Raw genomic sequence first — 24,799 nt, 5'->3', positions numbered from 1 at the left:
CTGCCCAAGCATCCCAGGCAGCCCCTGCTCCCCTCTGCCTCCCGCACTCTGTGGCATGCCAGTCCTCTCCCAGGATTCAGGAGTAAGCATGAGCACATACCTTGAAACTACACTCTTGTTGAGAGGTTGCTAATTCTTCATTTCCTCTTTCTCTGGAGATTTACTATCACATGACTTTATAATCTGTAGTTTACTAAAAAGCTGTATTAACGATACGTGGCTCATTAATTAAATAGAAGTAAAATTATTTTTGTTTTAGAACTTCTCTGAATTTTACATATTGCCCAGATCACCAAAGAGCAGACAACTGGAGCAAGAATTCCTTCTTACGGGTTTTCTCTTCTCTCTCCAACTGGCTGGAAAATTCTTCAGGGGCAGAGCCAATCGCTGAATAAATAAATGTAAAGCAGTAACTGTAGACAGCATTTTGCTTTAAGAAGTTTTCTTCTGGGGGCGCCTGGATGGCTCAGTGGGTTAAGCCTCTGCCTTCAGCTCAGGTCATGATCTCAGGGTCCTGAGACTGAGCCCCGCATCAGGCTCTCTGCTCAGCGGGGAGCCTGCTTTCCCCTCTGTCTGCCTCTCTGCCTACTTGTGATCTCTGTCAAGTAAATAAAATCTTTAAAAAAAAGTTTTCTTCTGGGTGTATTTCCTTGCTTTAAAAATTAAATACTCTTGGATGTGTTACTTATACAGAAGTACCAGCTGGCTTCAACAATTCCATTCACTTTGACCTCTTTGTCAATAGTTAATTTACATAGTAGGGAGGGAAGAGATTCTCCAAACTCTAACTGCATAATTTCAAGGGCTCCCTCCTCTTCTGGGGGTGGCTTGAGTAGAGAACTCACTGACCGCTCAGGCTTCTGCAGGTCCGACAGCCGGATCAGTCTTGAACAAAGGGCCTCCTCTCAATCACGGGTCTCAAAGCCTACGACTGTCCAATCAACAGTAACCATTATGTGGCACAACAGGGCCCAGGGGCATTAGCTATTAGCCTTAGCCTGCCGGTTCTCCCATTCCAATGCTGGGTGGCAGAGTGCTCCCTAGAGCCCACCCAACATTTAAGGACTCATCAGGAAAAAGCAGTCTGGCAAGACATCCGCAAGTATTCTCCCTTCTGGTAGGTAGATGCAGACATATTTTGTTCAATAATTTTCATTCCGACTGACACAGAGGGGAAAAAAAAAAAAAGGTAAGGCTTTTATTGAAACCTATTTGGCAAGATGAAGCCTCAGAAAGCAGACAGCTTAAACGAGCATCGCATCAAGCAGAGAGCCGAATCGGAGTTGTCAACAAAAGGAAGTTCTTCTTTATTCCAGAAATAGCCTTAGAAAGGAACGAGCGTGGTGCTACTTAGAGAGGAGCGGGGCAGACTTGCCTATCCAAGCACCCACCCTCCCCGGCTGATGTGTGGAGAATGGGGAGGTACTGTTGGAATAACCCTTTTAACGGCTGTTCAGAGCTGAGCTCTGTACTTCTGTGTAACTACAAGTTGCCGCTCCAAACACAATGTCACCAGGTATCTTAAACCACCTTACTGGGGAAAAAATGATGCTCTGAGCACCAAAGCAAGAACAGCCTTTTCCATGAGTGTAGCAGGCGGTGTCCCTGCTGAGGGTGGCCCAGCAGGCCACGTGCGCCGGAAGCCATCAGGCTGAGTGCACGGGGGTCCCACAGTGCTTGTGCCACAAGTCAATGGCCTTGCTCACAATCGCGTCCGAGCTGTCCTGGGGAATCTGCAGACAAGCAAAGCAGTCGTCGTGAAACCGCAAGTGTGTAGAACTTCCTTCTCTCCCTCGTTCGCTGTGCCATAGCACTTATGTGTCCCCAACCCCATCAGAGTTCTCACGACTTGGCAGGGCAGAAAGCAATCATGCGAAAGGCCACAGCCCGGATCTCTGTTTCACAGGCCACCGGAGGACACGCCAAGGAGCCCTGGTCAGACTGCCTGGGTTTTAAGCCTGAGCTGCCCCATGTGCCCCTGGGCAGGCTACCCAGGCTACCGGAGTTCAGATCCCGGCTCTAAAATGAGGCAGGTGAAGCCACTCTTCCTAGGGCTGTTTAGGATTCCATGGGAGACCCCGTGAAGAATACTTAGCGGGGGCCCTGGCACTGTCAGCCGCGAACAGAGTGCTGAGGACTCTTGTATTCACCTCACGTTCACTGGTACTTACTATTTACTGAGCCACTATTCAAATGTTAATAGTGACCAATTAAAAAGAAGAGATTCTGAGTCCAGTGAAATTCATCCCGGCATAAATCTCCTCTACCTCTCTCCTGGTTAAGGGTATTCTAAGATACTCAGAGATTCATTTAGACCTTTCCCTGCACGTACTAAGTATACACTTACGAACATTAACAAACCCAACTGGGATTCTGCCAGACATAGTAACAGCAATGAAAGGGCTTACAAAATCCCTAAAACATCAAGCTTTTCCACTAAGAAGGATTATTCGACCTCACATGACAGATCTCACCTCTTCCTTTTTTCAGCAAGCCTGGTGGTCAGGCGATAAGACTGTGGTCTTGACACACACACTCCCAATAACAGTCTCACTACTCAGCCCGTCATCCCCCACAGAGAGGATGCAAATTATAACCCACAGACCAACTTTAAGCTAAATTTTTCCAAGGGGAGAAAGGGCTTCATTAAAGGTAAAAATATCAAAGAAAGAATGTAATGCAGTAGGAAAATCTGGCTTGCTAAACGGACTTCCTTTCTAGATTCAAAATCAAATTTTAAAAAAAGAACACTTACATTTTCCAGAAACTTTGTTATCTTCTCTGCACTGTTCAGAGCCATTACTTTTATTTTAAAAGTCAATAAAATTTCCACAGCTACAAAAACTAGGATCTTACAGGATCCACTTATAACTTTATCCCAAACCCTACAAAAAAAAAAAAAAGAGATATATAATAAAATTATTTGAGTTTGAACTTTGTTCAGCTAAACATCTCCAATTACAAAATTAAATCAAATTACTCTTGAAGTATAAACTTCAGAGAAAAGCTATAATGAAATAATCATCAGAAAAGCAAAAACACAACAAATCAGCTATTTGAAACACATTTCACACACAATCAGCACTGCAAGGGAAAAACGAATGATCACTAAAGAGTACTTGCTCTTTAAGAGATCTACCAGACACCCATTCCCTAATGTTTTAAACCTGACATTTAAGGGAAGGAAAGTCTTAAACCAAAGTGTGGATTTTATTAATATTGTGTAATGCTAATCTAATCATTAAGTACTAAGGAATAACAAAAGCAGCATATGAAATGAGATCAATGCAATTTCATTTTCCAGTGGCTCAAATTCCTAAAACTTCTCCAGAACTAAAGGAACTAGGAGGCGCCTGGGTGGCTCAGTGGGTTAAGTGCCAGACTTCGGCTCAGGTCATGATCTCAGGGCCCTGGGATCAAGTCCCACATCAGGCTCCCTGCACAGCAGGAAAGCCTACTTCTCCCCTCTCCTCCCTGCTCATGCCCACTCTCGCTCTAACAAATAAATTTTTTTTTAAAAAGAGCTTAAGGGGCTAGTTAGGAATCTGCAACCACTCTAAAAAACCTATTCTGATAATTCCTATTCCCCTTAAAGTTGGTGCTGCACTCTATGTGCTTAGTCATGCACTGTCTTGTGCGGTCTTCTGCATGTCACCTTTCTTCCCAACTACCTCATACAGTCTTGGGGTGGAGGGAGGAGCAGCAACGTATGCCAGCAATACATCTGAAATGAATAAAAGCAGAGTGTGAGTCTCTGATCTCTCTGCCTGCCTTTAACCACTTTAAAGATGTCATGATGGAACTAAGAAATAGGAAGATTTCCTCCAGATCAGGATCTACCACATTTCTGGAAAAGCCTAGACCAATATAAGCTCCTGGAGACAGCCTCAGACGTGAGCAGTGTACATCAACTAACAGACTGAGGGCCTTCAAGTTTTCTAATTGTATATTCTAATCTTTCTAGCATTAACATTAATTTGTATTCATATTACATTAACATTACTAATATTCTGGCATTTCTAAGTGCATAAATAATAAGTCGAATCAAGTTGCTCTGTTGTCTGCCAGGGAAGTTAGCCTCAAATTACTGGTATTATCCTAAAGCAGATTCATACTCTAAAGGACAAGCACACGAGAAACTAGGATCCTCCTGTGCCTTCAGGCCTTCGGCCATCTCTGGAAGTGATACTTGCCTCTGTAAACTGGATTCAGGCAAGCACCCCGCGAAGCACCTCTTGAACCAGAGATCGTAAGGAAGTCTGGACAGCGCAGAACACGTCTTCAGATGACTCAGCAAACGGCTGTCTTCCAGATTCAAGTATTGTTCAAAAGCCTTTGGCTAATGATTAAACAGGAAGAGAGATTACTCGTTTCCTGTGACATAACATTACCCAATCTCACAGCCTGTGATGAATAAGACGAGTCAAATGTACATGCTGAATGCAGGCAAGCGCTAGAAAACAAAACTTCAGACTCCTCCAAGTCATGAGTGACGCAAAGTTCCTAGGTCAGCACTGACCAGAACAACCAGTGAGGTGGGACTGAGGGGTTTTCCAGGACAGGACCCAGCAAAACCAAACGGTTGTTCCCCCTAATGTTCCCCCTAACAGCACCAACAAGGTTCCACAGCCAAAGCAAAAGTCCAGAGCAAAATTCAATTTTTCTGGGGAACTAAGAAGGGCCCGTGACACTCCTGGCTGCTCCAGAACAGTACATGATACACAGGGAGAAGGGGAAAGGGTTAGACCAAAGAAACAGAGTGGTATCAAGTGGGGAGAGGGAGTCCAGAAGAATGCGACAAAAAGAGCTGGATATGAAAAGGGCCCATCAGTCCAGACCACACCTCTGCCAAGCACTACTGGGCACAACGCCAAAGACACCCCTACGACAGAGACATCCAGAGGAGGCACTCAGTACCACGAGGGCAGGAGAAGTCTCAGGAGGCAGAGAAATCACATGGGGGGCACAAAGCACCTGGGTTCCATCTGGTAGCCTCTCCCATGACATGTAAGGCAGCAGCCAACTCTAGAAGCCTGGGAGAGCTAACCAAGCCAGCTCCAGACCAGCCAAACCCACCTGGCCCAAGCTGCTATATTTAGGGTCCACTGGCCAAGAACGGCACCTGGGGGTCAAACCCTGAAGTCTGTATTCCCTATTCAGAAACACACAAGGACATCCCATATCACCTAAGCAAATGCAAATGTTTCTTTTACTAAATATCTGCATCTCGCCCAAAGAGGTAATTCCTCTTACAATGTTCACTATAGCCAAACCCTATGCTACATACAGAAGAGTAAATGAAAACATACTGACATAATGTCCCCGCCTTCAGGGAGCATACAATCTGCTCGAGACAAACCTGTAATAAAGCTCTCGTGGGGTAAGCACCTGATGTTGGACACATCGAGGTGGGAATCCGAACCCAGGCCTTACAAGCCACGATTTCCTGGAGAGGTGACATCTGAGCCGGCTTACAAAGAATGACGGGAGCTAGCCAGGCAGGGAGGCCCACATATTAATATTGGGCCCAGTTTTCCCCTCTTTCAGGGAGCTCTAATTTTTTCTGTTAAACCAACTTTCCTACACTATTAAATAATTCCTAGAGCTTCTCAAGAACACTCCACACAGCTCTCAAAAACAGGAAATTTTCTCCAAAGTCCAAGTTGTCAAAGGGCTCTTGATCTCACCTTTCACCTCTAAAACCCTATCTAGAATTCTGGTTGGTTCTGCCAGTAGAATGTTTTTTCACAAACTGACATGGGTGAACACACACACACACATATATTTACATATTATGTTTCATAGCAAAGAAAATCTCACCCAAAAGTCAATACAAATAACAAGTAAGATACAGATGAGTGTGGGATGCCTGGATGGCTCAGCCTCTGCCTTTGGCTCAGCCTCTGCCTTCGGCTCAGGTCGTGATCCCAGGGTTCTGGGATCGAGTCCCACATCGGGCTCTCTGCTCAGCGGGGAGCCTGCTTCCCCCCCCTCTCTCTCTCTGCCTGCCTCTCTGCCTCCTTGTGATCTCTGTCAAGTAAATAAATAATCATATATATATACACACACACACACACAAATATATGTGTGTGTGTATATATATATATATATATATAAATAAAATTGTTGAATAACCAAGTGAATATCATGAATTAAATGAAATGTTGAAGTATGCTAATCAACATCTTGATAATCACTCAATGTACATCTTCCTTCCACTCTTTAAATTTTTCTAAATCTTTTTTCCTGATTTATAACATGTTCATTATAAGAAATCTCAAAAATGCAGTAAGGAATAAAGAAAGATATAAAGAGCCCTTAAACTCACACTACCCAAAGATAACTACTGATAATATACAGGTTGCATAGCACCCAACTGTTTTCCAGTATATATTACATTACACCTTACATCAGGCTCCCTGCTCAGTGGGGAGCCTGTTTCTCCCACAGCAGCTCCCCTGCTTGTGCTGTGTCAAACAAATAAAATCTTAAAACAAAAAAGAACCAAAACAGATGAACATAGGGTGAAAGAGGGAGGCAAACCAAGAAACAGAATCTTAACTCCAGAGAACTGATGGTTCCCAGAGGGGAGTTGAGGGGATGGCTGAAACAGGTAATAGGGATTAAGAGTACAGTCACCATGAGAAGAACCCAGTAACATATGGAACTGCTGAATCACTATATTGCACACCTGAAACTAATACAACACTGTATGTGAGCTATACCAGAATTAAAATTTAAAAAAAAAAAAAATCAATGAAAAAAATTTCACCCTTAAAAAAAATAAAAATAAAAAAATAAAAAAGCCAAACTGAAGTTATCATCTATCTCTCACCTATCAGACTGGCAAAAATGATACACCCTGTTGGCAAGGGAAACTGTAAGGAAATGCATCTCATTCACTGGTTGTGAGGATGAGGTCTATGAAGAGGAATTTGGAAATATCTAGCAAAATAACATATGCCTTTACCCTTTGATCCAGTCAACCTATTTCTAGAAAACATAGCCCCCGAATATACTGGTAAGTAAATGAAAAGGTATATGCACAAAGCTATTAATCCATAACACCGTGTCTAATAACAAAAGACTGGAAACATCCTAAGTGGCCAATAGAGAACAGGTCAAATAAACAAAAGCATATACACAGAGTGGAGTAGTATGAAGCTGTGAAAAGGAAAAAGGAACGGCTCTATATACAGTTGACCCTTGAAAAGGAGTTTAAACTACATGGGCCCATTGATATGTAAATGTGCTTTAATAAATACATATACAGTATGATAAATGTATATTTTCTTCCTTATCATTTTCTCAATAACATTTTCTTTTCTCTAGGTTCCTTCATTATAGGAATATTGTCTGTAATACATAAAACATACAAAATATGTAATATGTGTTAATAGACTGTTTATGTTCTTGGTAAGGCTTCCAAGTCAACAGTAGGGTACAGTAATTAAACTTTCTAGGGAGTCAAAAGTTATACATGATTTCCAACTGGGTGGGGACTTAGCATCCCTAACTTCAGCATTGTTCAAGAGTCAACTGTACTGGGACGCCTGGGTGGCTCAGTTGGTTAAGCCGCTGCCTTCGGCTCAGGTCATGATCCCAGCGTCCTGGGATCGAGTCCCACATCAGGCTCCTTGTTCTGTGGGGAGCCTGCTTCTCCCTCTGCCTCTGCCTGCCACTCTATCTGCCTGTGCTCGCTCTCTCTCTCTCTCTCTCTCTGACAAATAAATAAAATCTTAAAAAAAAAAAAAAAAGAGTCAACTGTACTACTTATGGCATGATTTCTAGCATGTATCAGGTGAAAACAGCAGGGTAGAGAAAAATGTGTTATCATATGCTATTACTAAATCTAACAAAGATAGTGAATATAAATATATAATGTATATATACTTTTTTAGTGGAAGGAGATAATATTTACGTTGCTTTTAAGTTTTAGTATACAGCAAATGGTAGATGAGATTATATTTTACAGCTAAACTTTTAGGTTATTTCCAGTATTTCCATGACCCTCAAATTCTTACTTTATGAAGAAAACGTAACAGAAGGCAAAACCTGACAAAAAAAGAGACTTAACCACTCTGAGAGGAATTAATATTGAACTTAAGGAAGAGGCGGTTAGTAGTGTTTATTTTAAAAACATTAAAAAAAACCCTCTTTAGGATAGCTTTTAAAAAGCAGACCAATGGCAATGAAAGAAAGTCCACTCACTTTAATGATTAAACACAGGTAAGCCTGAGATGGCTTAAGGATGGTCTGCTCTGGAGAGAGATTAACCAGAGAGGCCGTCCAGGTCACAGTCGGAAGTTGGATTCTATTCTTGCCAAAGACCGGCCTCATCAGAGAGCAGCACTGCCTAAAGCTTATAAGGAGAGGAGAAGCTGTGATGTAACCCTATCAATCAGAATATTATGACATAATAAATGTGTCACCACCAGAGTCTCATCTTCTTGTCATACCAAAAACCCATTACGGCCCATTACATGTACATTTCCCTAGGATGATAAAACGAGCTATGCTTTGTGATAACCAATTTCGTGGGTAAAACCACAAAAACTCGAAAATGATAGACAAGATTATAAAAACTCTAAAAAGAAGCTAGGAAGAAGAGATCCACTAACCATAGTAATAAAAATTTTATGGGAAACTAAGAACAGCTTAATGAGAAATGTTCACGTAAATCAGTAAATCAAATGGCAACAAAAAGGAAACTTAACTTTTCTTACACATTTTGAAGAACTTTAAAAAAACAACTTCATAACTATTTTAAACTATGTGCTAAGTACTATAATGTACATATTAAAATAAACCTCGTGGGGCGCCTGGGTGGCTCAGTGGGTTGGGTCTCTGCCTTCGGCTCAGGTCATGGTCTCAGGGTCCTGGGATTGAGTCCCGCATCGGGCTCTCTGCTTGGCAGGGAGCCTGCCTCCTCCTCTCTCTGCCTGCCTCTCTGCCTACCTGTGATTCCTCTGTCAAATAAATAAAATCTTTTAAAAAATAAATAAATAAAAATTAATTTATTAATTAATTAAACCTTTTTTGAAGATAAAGAAATTAAGGTTTGGGGGCATTTAGTATTTTGCTGATTGAAAATTCATTTCTAAAAAGAAACTTGAGTTGAAGCAAAGCCAAGACACTTTTGAAACAGAGCAATAATATGAAGGAATTTTCCTTACCACCTACCAAAACATATGAGGAAGCTATATTAAATAAATTATATGGTACTGGCCCAGGAATAGACAAATAGCTTGATGGGGAAAAACCCCAGAAAGAGATACAAATATATACAGAAATCTAGTATATGATAAAGGTGGCATTTCAAATCTGTGAAAAAAAGAATAAACCGACAGATAGTGTTAAGTGGTAGGTAGTTCTACTGCTTACTAACTGTGTGACCTTGGGCAAGTTACTTAACTGCTCTGTGCTTCAGTTTCCTCATCTATAAAAACAGAGAGGTGTGCTAAAATTAAGTTTTCATTAAAAAGTAAACTGCCTGGCATGAAGCATGAGCTTAATAACATCAAACCAAAAGGGGAAGACGAGGAGGTTGACTGAAGGTTTACTGCAGTTAACAACAAAAAGAAACAAAGTCAAACCTGTGTCAATAACCAATCACAAACACAAATCCCTCACAAATTAAAGGACTCAATTTTAAAATGTTTCAATATAGACGCACGTGGGTGGCTCAGTTAAGCCTTTGACTCTCAATTTTGGCTCAGGTCATGATCTCAAGGTTGTGGGATAGAACTCCACTTTTGGCTCCATGCTGGGTATAGAGTCTGCTTAAGATGCTCTCTCCCTCTGCCCTCCCACTCAATCCCCACTCCTTCTTGCTTGAGCGCACTCCCTCCCCCTCTAAAAAAAAATTTTAAAAAATATATTAAGATAAATAAATAAAATGTTTAAACGTTAAAAGTTAGAGGAAAGTTTTTTAAAAACCTGCGTTTTAATTTTGGAGTTAGAAAGGGTTTGCTAACTCCAAAAAACAAAATATTGACAGATCTGATTAAATCAAAGCTTTGAAAATCTCTATACAACATCCAGGGAGAAAAGACTGCCAACATATGTAACACAGGATTAATATCCCGAGTATATCAAGAGTTCTTACAAAGAAAGAAAGATGCAAACAAGATAGAGAGATGGACAAATAGAAATGACCAACAAAAATATGCAAAGCTGCTCAGCTTCACTAGAAAATAAGGATATGTAAACTAAAATAAGATACCACTTTCACTATCAGATTAACAAAAATTTAAGAAACTGATACTATCGAGTATTGGCAATGGAGTGGAAAATAGAAAATCTTATCTGTTGGGGGAAGCAAAATCAGTATGCCTTACGGGTGAGCAGCCTGGCAATTAAAAACTTTAAACACATCTCCTTTCAATGGAGCAATCCCCTAAAAGGGACCTGCCCTGTAGAAACACTCACGTATATAGAAAGGCTCAGGCAGAAAGGCAAGCAGACTGTCAACGTGGATCTGTCTTATTAAAACATGGCAGAATTCTTAAAAGTGTGTTCATATTATTTCCTATTAAGAGGGAAAAAAACGTAGTTCTAAAGGAGTAGCTCAACCGTAGCCACATTTCAGAATCACCTGAAGTTTTTTTTTTTTTTTTAAGATTTTATCCATTTATTTGAGAGAGAGAGAGAGAGAGAGAGATCACAAGTAGGCAGAGAGTCAGGCAGAGAGAGGGGGAAGCAGGCTACCCGCCGAGCAGAGAGCCCCATGCGAGGCTCGATCCCAGGACCCTGAGACCATGACCCGAGCCGAAGGTAGAGGCTTAACCCACTGAGCCACCCAGGCGCCCCAACCTGAAGCTTTTTTAAAAAAATAGAATTCTGGGCCCCACCTACCCCCAGAGATTCTGACTTAATGGGTTTGGGTGGAGGAAAGGCACTGATAATTTGTTAAAAGTTCCCAGGTGGTTCTAACAGAAGTCAGGGTGGAATACTACTGATCTGCACGGACTTGGAAAGTGCTCCAAGACATCGAGTTTTTAAAAAAAACAACAACTGTAGAGCTGTATCAATGATCTCATATTTATGGGGTTTTTAAAGTTATATATACAAAAAATATAAGTCATTAAATGCATGTATGTGTATTCTGTACACATGTGCATGTGTATATATGTATGTACATGTGGATGTGGCTGGATTCCACCCAACCTAATGTACATAAGACAGGCTAGGATATACACCCAGCTAATGACAGTGTTGACATCTAAGAAAGTGGGGGATGAGGATGTACAGATCTATAGGAACACTGGATTCATCCAGACTAATACTCTAAGAATATACTTATTACTTGTGTTATCAAAAATAAAGGATTCTTTAAAAAAAAAAAAGAGTTCTTCAAATAATCCAATCAAGAAATGGGCAGAGGACATGAAGAGACATTTCTGCAGACACATGAAAAAGTGCTCCACATCACTCGGCATCAGGGAAATACAAATCAAAACCACAATGAGATACCACCTCACACCAGTCAGAATGGCTAAAATTAACAACTCAGGAAATGACAGATGCTGGCAAGGATGTGGAGAAAGGGCAACCCTCCTACACTGTTGGTGGGAATGCAAGCTGGTGCAGCCACTCTGGAAAACAGCATGGAGGTTCCTCAGAAAGCTGAAAATAGAGCCACCCTACCACCCAGCAATCACACTACTGGGTATTTACCCTAAAGATACAAATGTAGTGATCTGAAGGGGCACGTGCACCCGAATGTTTATATCAGCAATGTCCACAACAGCCAAACTATGGGAAGAACCTAGATGTCCATCAACAGATGAATGGATAAAGAAGATGTGGTATATATGCACAATGGAATACTATGCAGCCATCAAAAGAAATGAAATCTTGCCATTTGCGATGACTTGGATGGAGCTAGAGGGTATTATGCTTAGCGAAATAAGTCAATTAGAGAAAGACAATTATTGTATTATCTCCCTGATACGAGGAAGTTGAGAGGCAACATGGGGTGTTTGGGGGGTAGGAAAGGAATAAATGAAACAAGATGGGATCGGGAGGGAGACAAACCATCAGAGACTCCTACTAATCTCACAAAACAAACTTAGGGTTGCCGGGGGCAGGGGTGTAGGGAGAGGGTGGCTGGGTTATGGACATTGGGGAGGGTATGTGTGTAAACCTGGAGATACACAGACCCGTACCCCTGGGGCCAATAATACATTATATGTTAATAAAAAATTCAAAAAATTAAAAAGTTCTTTAAACATATACTAGCAAAATGCTACAGAATTTACTTCAATACTAAATAAGAAAAGCTAATTAAATCATGGTATAATCTGGACCTCTTGATCCAATTAAACAAGTAACATTATGCTTCCATCGCCAAGCTTGTCTTTATTGAAATCAACTAAGTGGATTAAATTTTAAAATTCTGAAAATCAAATTTTACGTAATTGAAATCTATAAAACACTCCTGTAACAGTGCTCTACAAAGCTAAAGGGTCTTCCTGCTAACCGCCCTGCTGACTGCAGTTATTAGCACAAGAATCCTCAGGGCTCCATCGACCTTCATCGGCACCCCTCACCTGACCCGGAAGCCACGATCTCAGTTACTGCTTTCAAGAGAATTTCCAAATGAAACAACTCAACGATTTAAGAAAAAAGACATTCATTTTTAAAGGAGAGAAATAAAGGGAAAAAACGAGAAAAATAGAATGGCAAAAAACCACAGGCTTCTGCTGAGGAAGCAGGTGCCACGCCGCTCTCTACACTCCCGAGTCAGAGTATGGCAGCCCGCCGGCAGGCTGCTTCCCTCACAGCCATTCACCTCTCCTTCACTAACGGAACCTAAGTTTAAAGATCACGACATGTCTGGCTAAAACAAAGCCACACCCCCATTTCCCAGCCTCTGCTGCAGACAGAGGTGGCCAGGGGCCACGGTCCTGCCACTAACAGATAGGCACAAGGAAAGTCTGTCCAAGGGAGACACCCTTGACTGGCTGTTCCTTCTACTCCTTCACTTTTGTCTTTGCCCTTCCCTTCCTACCTGCCTAGAACACAGAGGTCATGGCTGTTGCTCCAGTATCCAGCTGTGAGCAAAAGAGGAAGGATCACACCTAAAACTGCTGGCCCAAAAGGACAGGAGCCTGGGTCCCCACTGACATCGTGGCTCTGTGGCACCAGCTCTGGACTGCCTTACCTCTAGATTTCTGGTTACATGAGAGAAAAAAATAAAGCTTCAGACACTTGGGCTTTCCATTACATACAGCCAAATTCAAACCTTAACTAATTCAGAGAGGCAATTCTAGATAAAGCCAGTAGATTCTAGACCAGGATAAGGAAAGGAGCAGGGGCTGCCAACTATGGCAATGCAGCAGGCCAAACCCAGCCACCAGCACTCTTTCATGCACGGTCAGTGGCCGCTTCTGTGCAATAGTAGCAGAGCGGAGTGTTTGCAAGAGAGACACAGAGACCATCTGGCCCACCAACCTGGACATATTTACTACTTGATCTTTTGCGGAAAACACTTGTTGGCTCTTACCATAGAGGGTCCACTCATAACTGTAGCAGCACCAGGAAGCAAAGATATTTCCCCATCACCACTACTCACCCCTACCCACCAAGAGCCAAAAAGAGCATCGCTTACCAGCTGGGGTAAAGACTCTCGGTACTTGTTATTTAACTGGTTCACGAAGGATCGGATGATCCAGTAACAGTCGACACCATCCTCTACCATCTCTTCCACGGCTTTGGCAATGGCGAGAAACACCTCATCTTCTGGCTCCTAAAAGACAGTAAATCTCTGGTAAAGGGAGGGAGCCAGCAGAAGAGAGGAATACATATTTCTTGCATAAAAATGAGAGCTTACCCCCTAACTTTTGAAGACCCCACGTTAATAAATCAAAGTGGAACCAAAAAGCACTCAGTCTGCCGCTAAAGAGAAGACCAGGGCAGAGAAAGGGGTGCGTAACCAAACAAATCTATATGGATCAGTGGTGCTTACGAATGTCCAGGTTTTAGACTAAGCAGATTTTTCCACCACTTAAGGTCATCAAAGAGAACATAAATCATAAGCGAGGTGCAATCTCTCCACCCAAAAGTATTCCCGAGGCTAAAAGAGAATTTCTTTCAAAAGTGTGTGATAGGGACGCCTGGGTGGCTCACTGGGTTGAAGCCTCTGCCTTCGGCTCAGTTCATGATCTTAGGGTCCTGAGATCGAGCCCCGACAACGGGCTCTCTGCTTAGCAGGGAGCCTGCCTCCCCCTCTCGCTCTGTCTGCCTCTCTGTCTACTTGCGATCTCTGTCAAATAAATAAATAAAATCTTTAAAAAAAAAAAAAAGTGTGTGATAAGCATCACAAAGAAATGGAGACATTTACAAAATATGGTAATTTACAAAAGTTCAATGACTCCAAAAGGACTAATAAAGCTTCTTAAAAAAAAAAAAAGGTATTTTATTTCTAAGCATTCATACATACCTTTAGAATTTTGTCTTAAGCTAACCTGAGAAGTTAAAATATCCCTAGAATCAGAATTTTAGGAATCAGAAGAATGGCATTTCTCAAACCTTGTGTCAACCCTCAGAATATGAACATAAACCCTAAAGTAAATTTCAACAAAGTAATCTTATAAAAACTAGAATCTACGTGGAAATCCATTTTGTTTTCAAACACCATATCTCACACAAAATTACATTTTCAGGGGCACGCAGGTGACTCAGCCAGTTAAGTGCCCAACTCTTGATTTCAACTCAGGTCATGATCTCAGGGTCACAGGATCGAGTTCCACATTGGGCATAGAGCCTGCTTGGGATTCTCTCCCTCTCCCTGTGCCCCTCCCCCAGCTCCTGCACATGCACACATGCACAAGTGGTCTCTCTCTTTTAAGAAAAAAAAAAAAAAAAAAAAAAGATTACATTTACATCTAGGATTTAAAAGCTGAAGGACTTTGGGGTAAAAAAGGAAACTGAAAGGTATCGGTCTCCCTTAAAAGCTCAAATTAAATCAAGATTCCTATTTTTAAAAAACATTTCATTTTAGGCCTCCATTCAACTTAATATTCTATAAAATGTCCAAGAGTAACAGAACTACAATAGGAAACAAACTGAGGGTTGCTGGAGGGGAGGGGAGGGGACAGAAGGACGGGGTAACTGAGTGAAGGACATTAAGGAGGGCACGTGATGTACTGAGCACTGGGTGTTGTACGCGACTGATGAATCACTAAATTCTACCCCTGAAACCAATAATACACTATATGTTAAATTAATTCCAATACAAATTTTTATTTATTTTATCTATTTATTTATTTTTTATTTGACAGAGATCACAAGTAGGCAGAGAGGCAGGCAGAGAGAGAGGAAGGGAAGCAGGGTCTCTGCTGAGGAGAGAGCCCGATGTGGGGCTCAATCCCAGGACCCTGAGATCATGACCTGAGCCGAAGGCAGCGGCTTAACCCACTGAGCCACCCAGGTGCCCGAAAATACATTTTTCTAGACATTAGTTAATATGTCAGAGGAAGAGAGAGAAGGAAGAAAAGGGAAAGACCATCTCCCTTCCTGGACTCCCAGCCCATACTGGGCACTGTGCTGGGTACTCCTGAACGTGGCCTCTCACTGGCTCTAGGACAGTCTGAGAAGCAGGGAAGAGAACCAACATCCTTGACTACGTTCCCAGCCCTGTGTGGAGCGCTGTCACGCACTCTGCTATGTACTAATACTAATGAGGCTGAGTGGGGCTTAATGACTGAGGAGTTATGAAGTGGCAGAGCCAAAGCCAACACTTTGATGGCACATCTGCCCGAGACGAGGAGAAGGTTTCTGGGCAGGAGTATGGGTAAGCCAAGTAGGGATGAGGTGAAAACCCTAACCTATCATTTAGATTTCTTGAACTAACAGGTAATCTAACCCAATTTAATACGTAATTTAAGAACTTGCAGAGTATCACCAACTGCGCTCTGCCGGAGATAAGCAAAATTTACAGACTACTCAGACTTCCAATTATTTTCAGGGCCAGTCTCTCTTGATAAACTTAATACGAGTGGACAACCTCAGATGGTCCATGGGAGCCACATCATCTACTTCAAAAGCAAGAACAAGTCAAAACTCTAAGTGCTATATGGGTAGGCTGCCAACCGCAATAAAAGTTTCGGGGCGCCTGGGTGGCTCAGTCAAGTACCTGCCTTCGGCTTGGGTCATCACCCTGGGGTCCTGGGATCGAGCCCCGCATCGGGCTCCCTGCTCAGCGGGGAGTCTGCTTCTCCCTCTCCCTCTGCCCTTCCCCCTAACTCATGCTCTAATAAATGCAGTCTTTAAAAAAAACAATTTTTATAGAATAGCACAGCTTGCAGATAAATCCTGATACTGAGCAATCAGTTTCAGCCACATACACAAAAAGTTAAAATTCCTACAATAAACATTACACTGCAAAAAAATAGCCAAAGCTCAAGAGCTATAATCACTCATTTGCCTGAACTTCCGTTCTCCCCTTTATGAGCAACAAGTAGTCCAAGTAAACAGAGTTAAGTGTTTGTAGAAGAGGAGAAGCTTAAAAACAGGTTGGGCCCTGTCGGGCTGAGGCCAAGGACAGTCAAGGCAAAGGAGGTGGCCCACTGGGCCTGTAGGCAAGGGCCAAGAGGAGGCTGGCACTACTACTTACAACCAGAGGAATGAGCAAAGAAGTGACTGTACTAAGGGGAGCCTTCTCGTATTTGCCACTGTCAGACAGGAAGGGGCAAACACAGAAGGGTGAGGGCAAGAAGAACCTGTGGTGCTGGACTGCGATCAGAGGGATCAGCATGAACGGAGGCTTTTTCACACTCAGAGATAAAGAGACAGAGACAGATAAACAGACATAGGTGTGTCTGTGAATGTACACGATTCTATATATTTGCAGAATGTATATGTATTTTCTAGCTCTGCTGACTGACAGGTCCTAGAAGCAACACACCAGAACCAACATGCACATCTAGCTCCTTGTTCTTGGTTTCTAAAGACCAAACTTTATTAAAAACAGAAATGGCTTGATTTTAGGATCGAGGCAGAAAAGGTACAAGATGGGCTATGGAAATGTTCAAGGATGGGAAGTTGTTATAAAGACACAGAGGAGAGCCACTGAATGTTCCTAAAGTGGGGCACCTGGGTGGCTCAGTCAGTTAAGCATCTGCCTTCAGCTCAGGTCATGATCCTGGGGTCCTGGGATCAAGCCCTGCATCAGGCTCCCAGCTCCACAGAGGAGCCTGCTTCTCCCTCTGCCTGCTGCTTCCCCTGCTTGTACACTCTCTCAAATGAATCAAAATCTGAAAGAAGGACAGACAGACAAAGAAAGAAAAGAAAGAAAAAAAGTTGGTTTCTAAGGCAAAATATGATGCTAAGGCCTGCAGGACAGAACAGTCTAGAGTTGAACCAAGTGTCAAACTAAAGTACCACCACTAACCAGTGGAAAGGAGGGACTTCGAGGCAACTTCCCAGACTCCAGCTGATACATGCGGAGATAGACTTCAACCTGAGGTGTGGCATCACTGACAAAGCGAACAACCTCCAGGGCATGAAGGACATCACAGTACTGCTCCTTGCGATACATCATCACCTGGGCATGGGACTCGTGGTGCGGAGGCAGGATCCCTACACAGAGACCGGGGGGGGGGGGGGGGGGGAGAAAAATGGGCAAAGTACTGAGACACAGACCCAAATCCCTAGATTACAGAGAACCAAGTGAGAAGCTGCCCAGCACAGTGAGACTGGAATCACACGGAGCGTTAGTTACCATACGGATTCTGTTTTACAAGTTCTCTTATAAAACAATCTTGAATTTTAAGTACTATCAATATTTGAAGGTCATCTGCATCACTGATATTTAAGAGAAATGAAAGGGCATCATAAAGCCCTTGAATAAGTGTACCATCCAAACCGTAAAGCCCTTGAATAAGTGTACCATCCAAACCGTAACCACATCAATTATCATAATGAACTCGCTCAATTTATGATTGCTGGCCTGGGGCCTCCCTCGGCTCCTACAGACATATCTCCAGGTTTTGCACTTGGCCCCTGCTATGGACCAAATTGTTTTCCCCCAAAATTCATAAACTAAAGCCCCAAGCCCAGTGTTCCAATTGGAGATAGGGCCAATAAGGAGTGATTAAGGTTAAATGAGGTTGTGATCCAACAGAGCTGGAGCCCTTCTGAGAAAAGGAAGACATCCCCGAGTCTGCGGTCTCACTCGCTCTGCAATGTGGGGACAGAGAGGGCAGGTGACCATCTACAAACCAAGAAGGGAGGCCTACAGCACCAACAACCAAACCAGCCAGCACCTTGATCCTGGACTTCTCAGCCTCCAGAACCATGAGGATATAAACTACTGTTGGAAGCCATCCGGTCTGGGGTATTTAGTAATGCTGCCCAAGCTAACAACACAGGCCTCTCATCTCAGAGCCACTGACAACTCATCAAATCTTTCTCTTCCACAACAAGCAAACTAGCCTAGCTTCAGGACCACAGAAATCTCTCATTTTCGCTGATGACGCCATATTACATTACATTTGATACCATTTTATGCTCATTAACCCTTTTAAACCTGTTTACCTGGGAGGCTCTGGGAGCAAAAACCTTTTTTTTTTTTTAAACAAACAAATGGCATGGAAAAAGCCCAGTGTAAAGAGAACAGGACAGGCTTTCAGTCTAGTCCCAGGTCTGATGACACCAGGACTCTCACGAATTTCTCTCTGGAAACTTGGTTCCTCAGCTGTCAAGAGGTGGGAAATGGAATGGATAATGTTCTTTGTACAACACTAGCCCCAAAAGTCCGCATGAGAAAAAAATGGTACGAAGGACCAAACAGATTTGCAAAACGTGACAATGAATTTTCAAGGCTCTAAGTTCTGCTATAAAGGAAAACATCTTAGGGGCACCTACGTGGCTCAGCTGGTTGAGCGCCCAACTCTTGATTTCAGCTCAGGTCATGATGTCAGGCTCCACGCTCAGCACAGAGTCTACTTGGGATTCTCACTCTCCCTTTCCCCACCTCTGCCTGCACACACATGTGCACACACGTGTTCTCACTCTCTAAAATGAATAAATAAAATCTTTAAAAACCCTCTTATTTATTCCAGCCTCATTAAATTTAGCAAGACTGTATAGGAGCACGGACTCTGGAGTCAAAGCTCGTGGGGTGGAACTCTAGCTCTACAATTAACTGGCTGGATGATGGTCAACAGTTTAGTCTCCCTATGCCTTAGCTTCTCCATCTGAAAAATGAGACTAATAATCCCTACCTCAGTTGCTGTAATGACTAAAAAATTAATATACATAAAGTACCTAGGAAGTACACAACACATACAAAGCTAGTATAAGTGTTAGCTGTACATATGACTAAGGATCACTCCTTGGTATAAAACAACACAGATCCAGTATTCTAAAGAATATTCTGGAAAAAAGAAGTTGGATGAGCTCAAAAGACTTAAGTTAACATGATGCCATGTTACCATTAGAACCTAACTCACCTAAATGTTCTCTGTCCCAAAGTTTTATCTACTTTAGCTTTGCGGTTCTGTGCCAGGCTTCTGGAAAAGCCAAGGGAATACACTAAAATGTCCTCCAAATCTGGGCTAGTAAAGATTAAAGAGCTGTAATTCAACCCTCCTCATACTATTAGAGGCAGCACAGTGCTTCCCATGTTAAGCCTCAAAGTAAGAGCTAGTTCTAAAACACTTCTTTCCGATATTTACCTAAAATATATCAGGAAGCAGGCCTGACAAGGTCCCTGAGTAATCAACACCTGTGCTGGGAAGAGTTAACTGGTCTCCTACATAGCATGGCAGGTCCAAATCTCTAGTGCCTTTACTACAAAATAACAAAGACTTACCTGATAAAGACAAGTGGGAAAAACAGAGGTGATAAATGAAGTCTAGGCACTTACAAAGTGTCACAAAGTACAACCGTACATCTCCCATGAATCCACTGCTATTATTAACTCTTAAGACATAGTATTTCCGGGGCGCCTGGGTGGCTCAGTGGGTTAAGCCTCTGCCTTCGGCTCATGTCATGATCTCAGGGTCCTGGGATCCAGCCCTGCATCGGGCTCTCTGATCAGCAGGGAGGCTGCTTCCCCCTCTCTCTCTGCCTGCCTCTCTGCCTACTTGTGATCTCTGTCAAATACATAAAATCTTTAAAAAAAAAAAAAAAAAAAAAAAAAGACATAGTATTTCCCAACAGAAATAGAAAGAATTGACACTACTACCTAAAAGACATCCCTGGAAAGCTTTTTTTTTTTTTTGATGGCCACCAGAAACACCAAGATTGAAGAAAAAAAATGCTCAGGGAAAAACTAAAATAGTTGATACTTGCTCTCTAGACATGAATTGGACGGTGGCCCACCAGAAACACAAATGCACAAAGACTGCCAGAACGCCCAACAAAAACAGGGGATCATACAGTGCTTTCTAATATGGGTTATACTCCCCCCGCTGCCTCCACATTACATCATCAGACTCAGGACTACAGATTTCTCAAGTCCTGAAAATGCATTTTGGAAAGAAAGTGAGGTCTACTGTCTCTCCTACTTCAAATGGGCTCGGATTTGAGCCTAAGCTCAAATCCTAGCTCTGCCACTTGCAGACTGCCCGGCCTCAGGAAAATTATCTAGTCTGCAGTCTTTGTCCTCATCTGTAAAACCAGGATATTAATACCTATCTCACAGCAGAATTCTAGGAGTACTCTCATTCTTTTTCAAAGAAAGGAAGAAAAGGAGCATGGTAATGGCTGGATGTTATATGCATCAGCAGGCTCAGCAATCACAGGAAAAGATCCTTGGCTCAAAAGGGATGCTGCCAGTCCCTTGTGCCACCTAATACACTTCTTCTACAGAAACTGAGCAGGTTCCTTCTTCTCCCTCAGCCACTCATCACGGAAATATATCCATCTGTGCTTTCTAGGAAGTTAAAACTCTTCGTTTCTTTCTGAGAGCACTCATTAGGAAGCCAGACCTCTGCAGCTGGGAATCACAGCGATAACGTGTTGAGAGCTTCCACCTCAGTCTAATTTAGCTCAATAACCTCATTTTACAGGTGCATAAGCCGAGACCCAGAGGGGTCTTCCTCAGGGTTACCGAGGTGATGGTAAAGGCTAGACCAGTTTCTTCTCCAATACGATGCTCTTCCCACGGTTAGTTTCAGCAACACACGTTACTTTCCCTTCTGTCGTGACGAAACTGACATTCTTAGAGTCCTACTGAATGTACGGCTATTGAAGTCACCTTCGTAAACATACATGTTCACGGTGAGCAGTAATTCAGTCTCCTGAGAGTAGACCTGATATGCAGTAAAGGGCCTAAAAATCCTCTTTTTTCTGACTGATAAGATGGCAAATATCCCCTCATTCAACACTTTTGAAGATAAGCCTTCCAACCGTTGATCTCATACCTAGAAGCACCTTCCATACCAGCGCACGGTACATGGACGGGAGAGGGAACCTCTGACTAAAAGTACAAAGTTTCTCAATATCTAGACAAAGAAAAAAAAAATTAGAAGCTTTTTATGATGATCACAAGAAAGTGCATTTCATTTTTTAAAAATTTAAGTAGAGTAACATTTCTTCAGAAGAATTCTACTCTGGTCAGTGAATCTGGGAAATGCAACGCTGGTCTGATTTCTAGCCCAGGTGTTCCTCCAACTAGCTATTTAAAAACAATCAGTGCCTCAAGGCGTAGGTGATGCTTTCTGCATATATTACTACATTCCCTACAACACGAGCAGTAGGTACTATTTATAGAATTTATTTCATTTAATCCATACTGCAAGCTTGTTGGGCGCAGCAATTGGGGGACCTAGGTGGTTCAGTCAGTTAAGCTTCCAATTCTTGATTTCAGCTCAGGCTGTGAGCTCAGGGATGTGGGATCAAACCCTGAGTCAGGCTCCCTGCTCACCGGGGAGTCTGCTTCTCTCCCACCCCTCCTCCTCCTCCTCGCCCATGCTTTCTCTCTCTAATAAAGATTTCTCTTAAAAAAAAAAAAAAAATGCAGAAACTGAAGCTCCAAGCAATTAAGTGACTTCAGTTAGTATACCTAGTGAGTGGCATGGTCAGCCCTCAAATCTCTACATTTTCCAGCAAACCACACTCAACTGTCTTGGACCTCAGATCCCCCTACTTGTGAATAATTCCAGACATACTTTAAACACAGACTGTATAGTGAGGATCAAAGATCAGGTGGGAAATGGTTTTGAAATTTTAAAAGCATTCTACACATGTAAATTTTTATCTATGGTTCAGTTTATTTTACTCTAGTCAACAGAACTATTTATTTATTTACAGAACAGACCTTATTATTACTACGAAGAAACTAAAATGTCAATAAATAACATAGTCCCAGTATTTCTACAGAGGAAAAATCATGGCCAAGAGTTGTTGTGAATTTACCCAGAAGCTAGTAACACCTCTGAAAACGGAGGAAAAGAAATACATGGGAAATATGAGAAAAAAAAAAAAAACACCATTGACTTCCTGAGACCTTTCAAAGACATCTGACTTGGCCTTGGCAAAATACAAGCTTGAAAAATCCATAACTTCTCCCAAAATACACTATTCACCTGTCATGCTAGCACTAAAAAAATACAGCAGGTAACAAGTACTTCTGAATGTCTTTTAAGATAGCATTTCTTTCTGGACAGCTGGGATGACTAAAACCCAACCACCTTAATTTAGCTTGCAAAACTCACCCAGCCGGTCATCTTTTAGGAGAATTTCCAAGGATTTCTTTTCTTCAACTCCACGAAACCCCACTTTCTCATAATATACTGAACGGAAGTTTCTCTGAGAATCCTCAGTCATGTTTCATTCTTGGGAGAGAGAGAAAGATCGGAGGGGGGGCGGGACAGAATGAGCTTAAAAACAAAGAATGAAGAATTGGGACTTTTCCCAATGATTTTCTGCAACTTCTCCATGAATTCAATATACTAAAACAAACTGGCTGCCCTTGCATAGGAGTCAACATTAAATATCTCCTTTTAAACAACTACCACCACCTCACCTATGCTCCTTGGTGAAAAACCAACACATAAACTAAAGTCCTCTGAGCTGTTAGATTTCACACGGTGCAGGCACTAGAATTACTCCTCATGGGAGTTCCTAGCCATTATACATGCTCAAAGAAAAAAAAATAGTGAAATATGAAGATAGACAAGATGTCATGCAAAAGGGGTTACCAAACAGTATCCACTGGGATTCTTTGTTTTACAATTATTATGCATTAAAAAATTATACTATAGGCTAAAATGTTGGCAATGACTTATCTTTAGGTAATAGGATTCCAGGTGACTTCAATCTTTTGCTTAGCCATATTTTTGAATGGGCATTCTGTAAAATGAAAACTAAGCTCTCAAGTAAAAGGCCGTAAGGCCCTCACTTTAAACACAATATTATCGAATGCAATTACCAAAATTCAGAACCCACCACAGATTAACAGCACTGAACTGTAAAGGAGAAGAGAGGCAAGAACATTAGCCTGTCCTCGAGTGATGCCATATAGCTGGAGGCAGAATAATGACTTAAAATCTGGCATCAGAATTCAAAAAGCTCAGCGGTCTCTGGTTCTTTCACAATAAACTTCATAAAACAGAGTTCATAAAATAAAGTTCCTAAGACTGACAGCAAGTCATCAGGAAAAGGTCAAATTGGGTTGGCATTTTAAGAATAAAATGAATGTAACACATTTTTCAGGAAGTACTGCAGGCTTGACTCAAATGCTTAAAACGTCGAAGCAAAAGGAAAAAAAACATATGTAACATATATACATATATATAATCCTCAGGTTTTAGAAATCCTGAGAAGTTCCAGACAACCACGGTCTTATTGAAAAGATACGCTGAGCCCCTTCTGTCACAGGAAAGAGGAGGAATGGTTTAAAATGAGAAATTCTAAAGAATTCTGAGCTTTGAGGACCAAACGTTTTTTTAAAAACACAAGATCAAAGCACTAAAACGCTAAATGAATTCGGGGACTCATTTAAAAGCGGCCGCCAGACCGCTGCAGGGGGATGCGATGCCCGTTGCCTAAGAACTGGGCCATTCTCGGATTGCACGACAGCGACAGCGGCACACAGGTCCTGGAGGAAATTCTGTCAGTGACACTCCGGCCCCTGAGCGTCCGCTTCAGGAAATGCAAACGACCCCAGGTCCCATTCTCCCTAACACGCTTCACCTCTAGTAGTGGAAACCACACCCGGGTTGACACTAAGCGGAAACCAGGCCCAGCGCGCTGACCCGCCGGCGGGCAGGAGGGCGACGTGAGGGCCGCCAAGGACACGGACGCGCCCCCACGAGAGCCCCCGAGGTGAAGGGAGGCAGCTGGACGCCAGCGCCCGGGAAGCCCGCAAGCCACAGCCACCGCCGCCGCCGTCGCCGGACGTGACGTAAGTACCCGCCCGAGGAGCGGTGCCGAGAGTGCGCGTGCGTACAGAGCATGCGCGGAAGCTCCTCTCTCGCCGGGAGACTGGGACTGTTGAAAGAGCCGAAGCGTTTGGGGTGGGAGGCTCAGGTCCTCATACCGCGGCGTACGCCTCTTTCGTCCTCTAACTCCTACGGTCCACACCTGGTCCGGAGAATCTCTCTACCCCCTTATTTCCTCTGTCCTGGCGGTTACTGTTTGGGACGCCCACTCTTCCAGGGTTGTAAGGTCCCCGCCTGCGGGAGACCTTGGAGCCCAGGACGATGTCCCGTCCCCCCCCACCACAAGCTATCTGTCTGCAGTGGTAGACTCCTGTTTTGATTCTTTATTCCCTTTTTATTCTTTCAGTGTGCGAAAACAAGTGAAGACCAAGCACATCAAAAATGCAAAGGCAGTTTATTCC

General features: G+C 42.7%; 1 protein-coding gene across 2 annotated transcripts; it reads right to left on the bottom strand.

Moving 5' to 3' along the window:
- Window positions 1–1,279: 1,279 nt before the first annotated feature.
- Window positions 1,280–24,351, bottom strand: TBC1D7 (TBC1 domain family member 7). 2 transcript variants are annotated; one of them, XM_047734413.1, is made up of 8 exons: window positions 24,151–24,351; window positions 22,671–22,790; window positions 21,378–21,458; window positions 17,399–17,586; window positions 13,616–13,753; window positions 4,194–4,339; window positions 2,756–2,885; window positions 1,280–1,733 (listed from the first exon to the last, which is right to left on the bottom strand). In XM_047734413.1, exons 2-8 carry the CDS (start codon window positions 22,780–22,782, stop codon window positions 1,647–1,649), a joined length of 882 nt encoding a protein of 293 aa, XP_047590369.1. In that variant the 5' UTR covers window positions 22,783–22,790; window positions 24,151–24,351; the 3' UTR covers window positions 1,280–1,646. The 2 variants fall into 2 exon arrangements, with proteins under 2 accessions (XP_047590369.1, XP_047590370.1); XM_047734414.1 differs by lacking the exon at window positions 21,378–21,458.
- Between the last annotated feature and the right edge of the window lie 448 nt (window positions 24,352–24,799).

This window comes from Lutra lutra, chromosome 6, assembly GCF_902655055.1.
Source record: "Lutra lutra chromosome 6, mLutLut1.2, whole genome shotgun sequence".
Taxonomy (NCBI): Eukaryota; Metazoa; Chordata; class Mammalia; order Carnivora; family Mustelidae; genus Lutra; species Lutra lutra.
The sequence above is the reverse complement of the archived record's forward strand: the minus strand, read 5'-3'. Positions and strand labels throughout refer to the sequence as shown.

Coding starts and splice junctions, on each gene's coding strand:
- TBC1D7 (XM_047734413.1), bottom strand. CDS start 22,782: ATGACTGAGGATTCTCAGAGAAACTTCCGTTCAGTATATTATGAGAAA. Junction 13,754..17,398: donor GAAGTCCCTCCTTTCCACTG/GTTAGTGGTGGT, acceptor ACTGTCTTTTAG/GAGCCAGAAGATGAGGTGTT. Junction 1,734..2,755: donor TAACAAAGTTTCTGGAAAAT/GTAAGTGTTCTT, acceptor GCTTGTCTGCAG/ATTCCCCAGGACAGCTCGGA.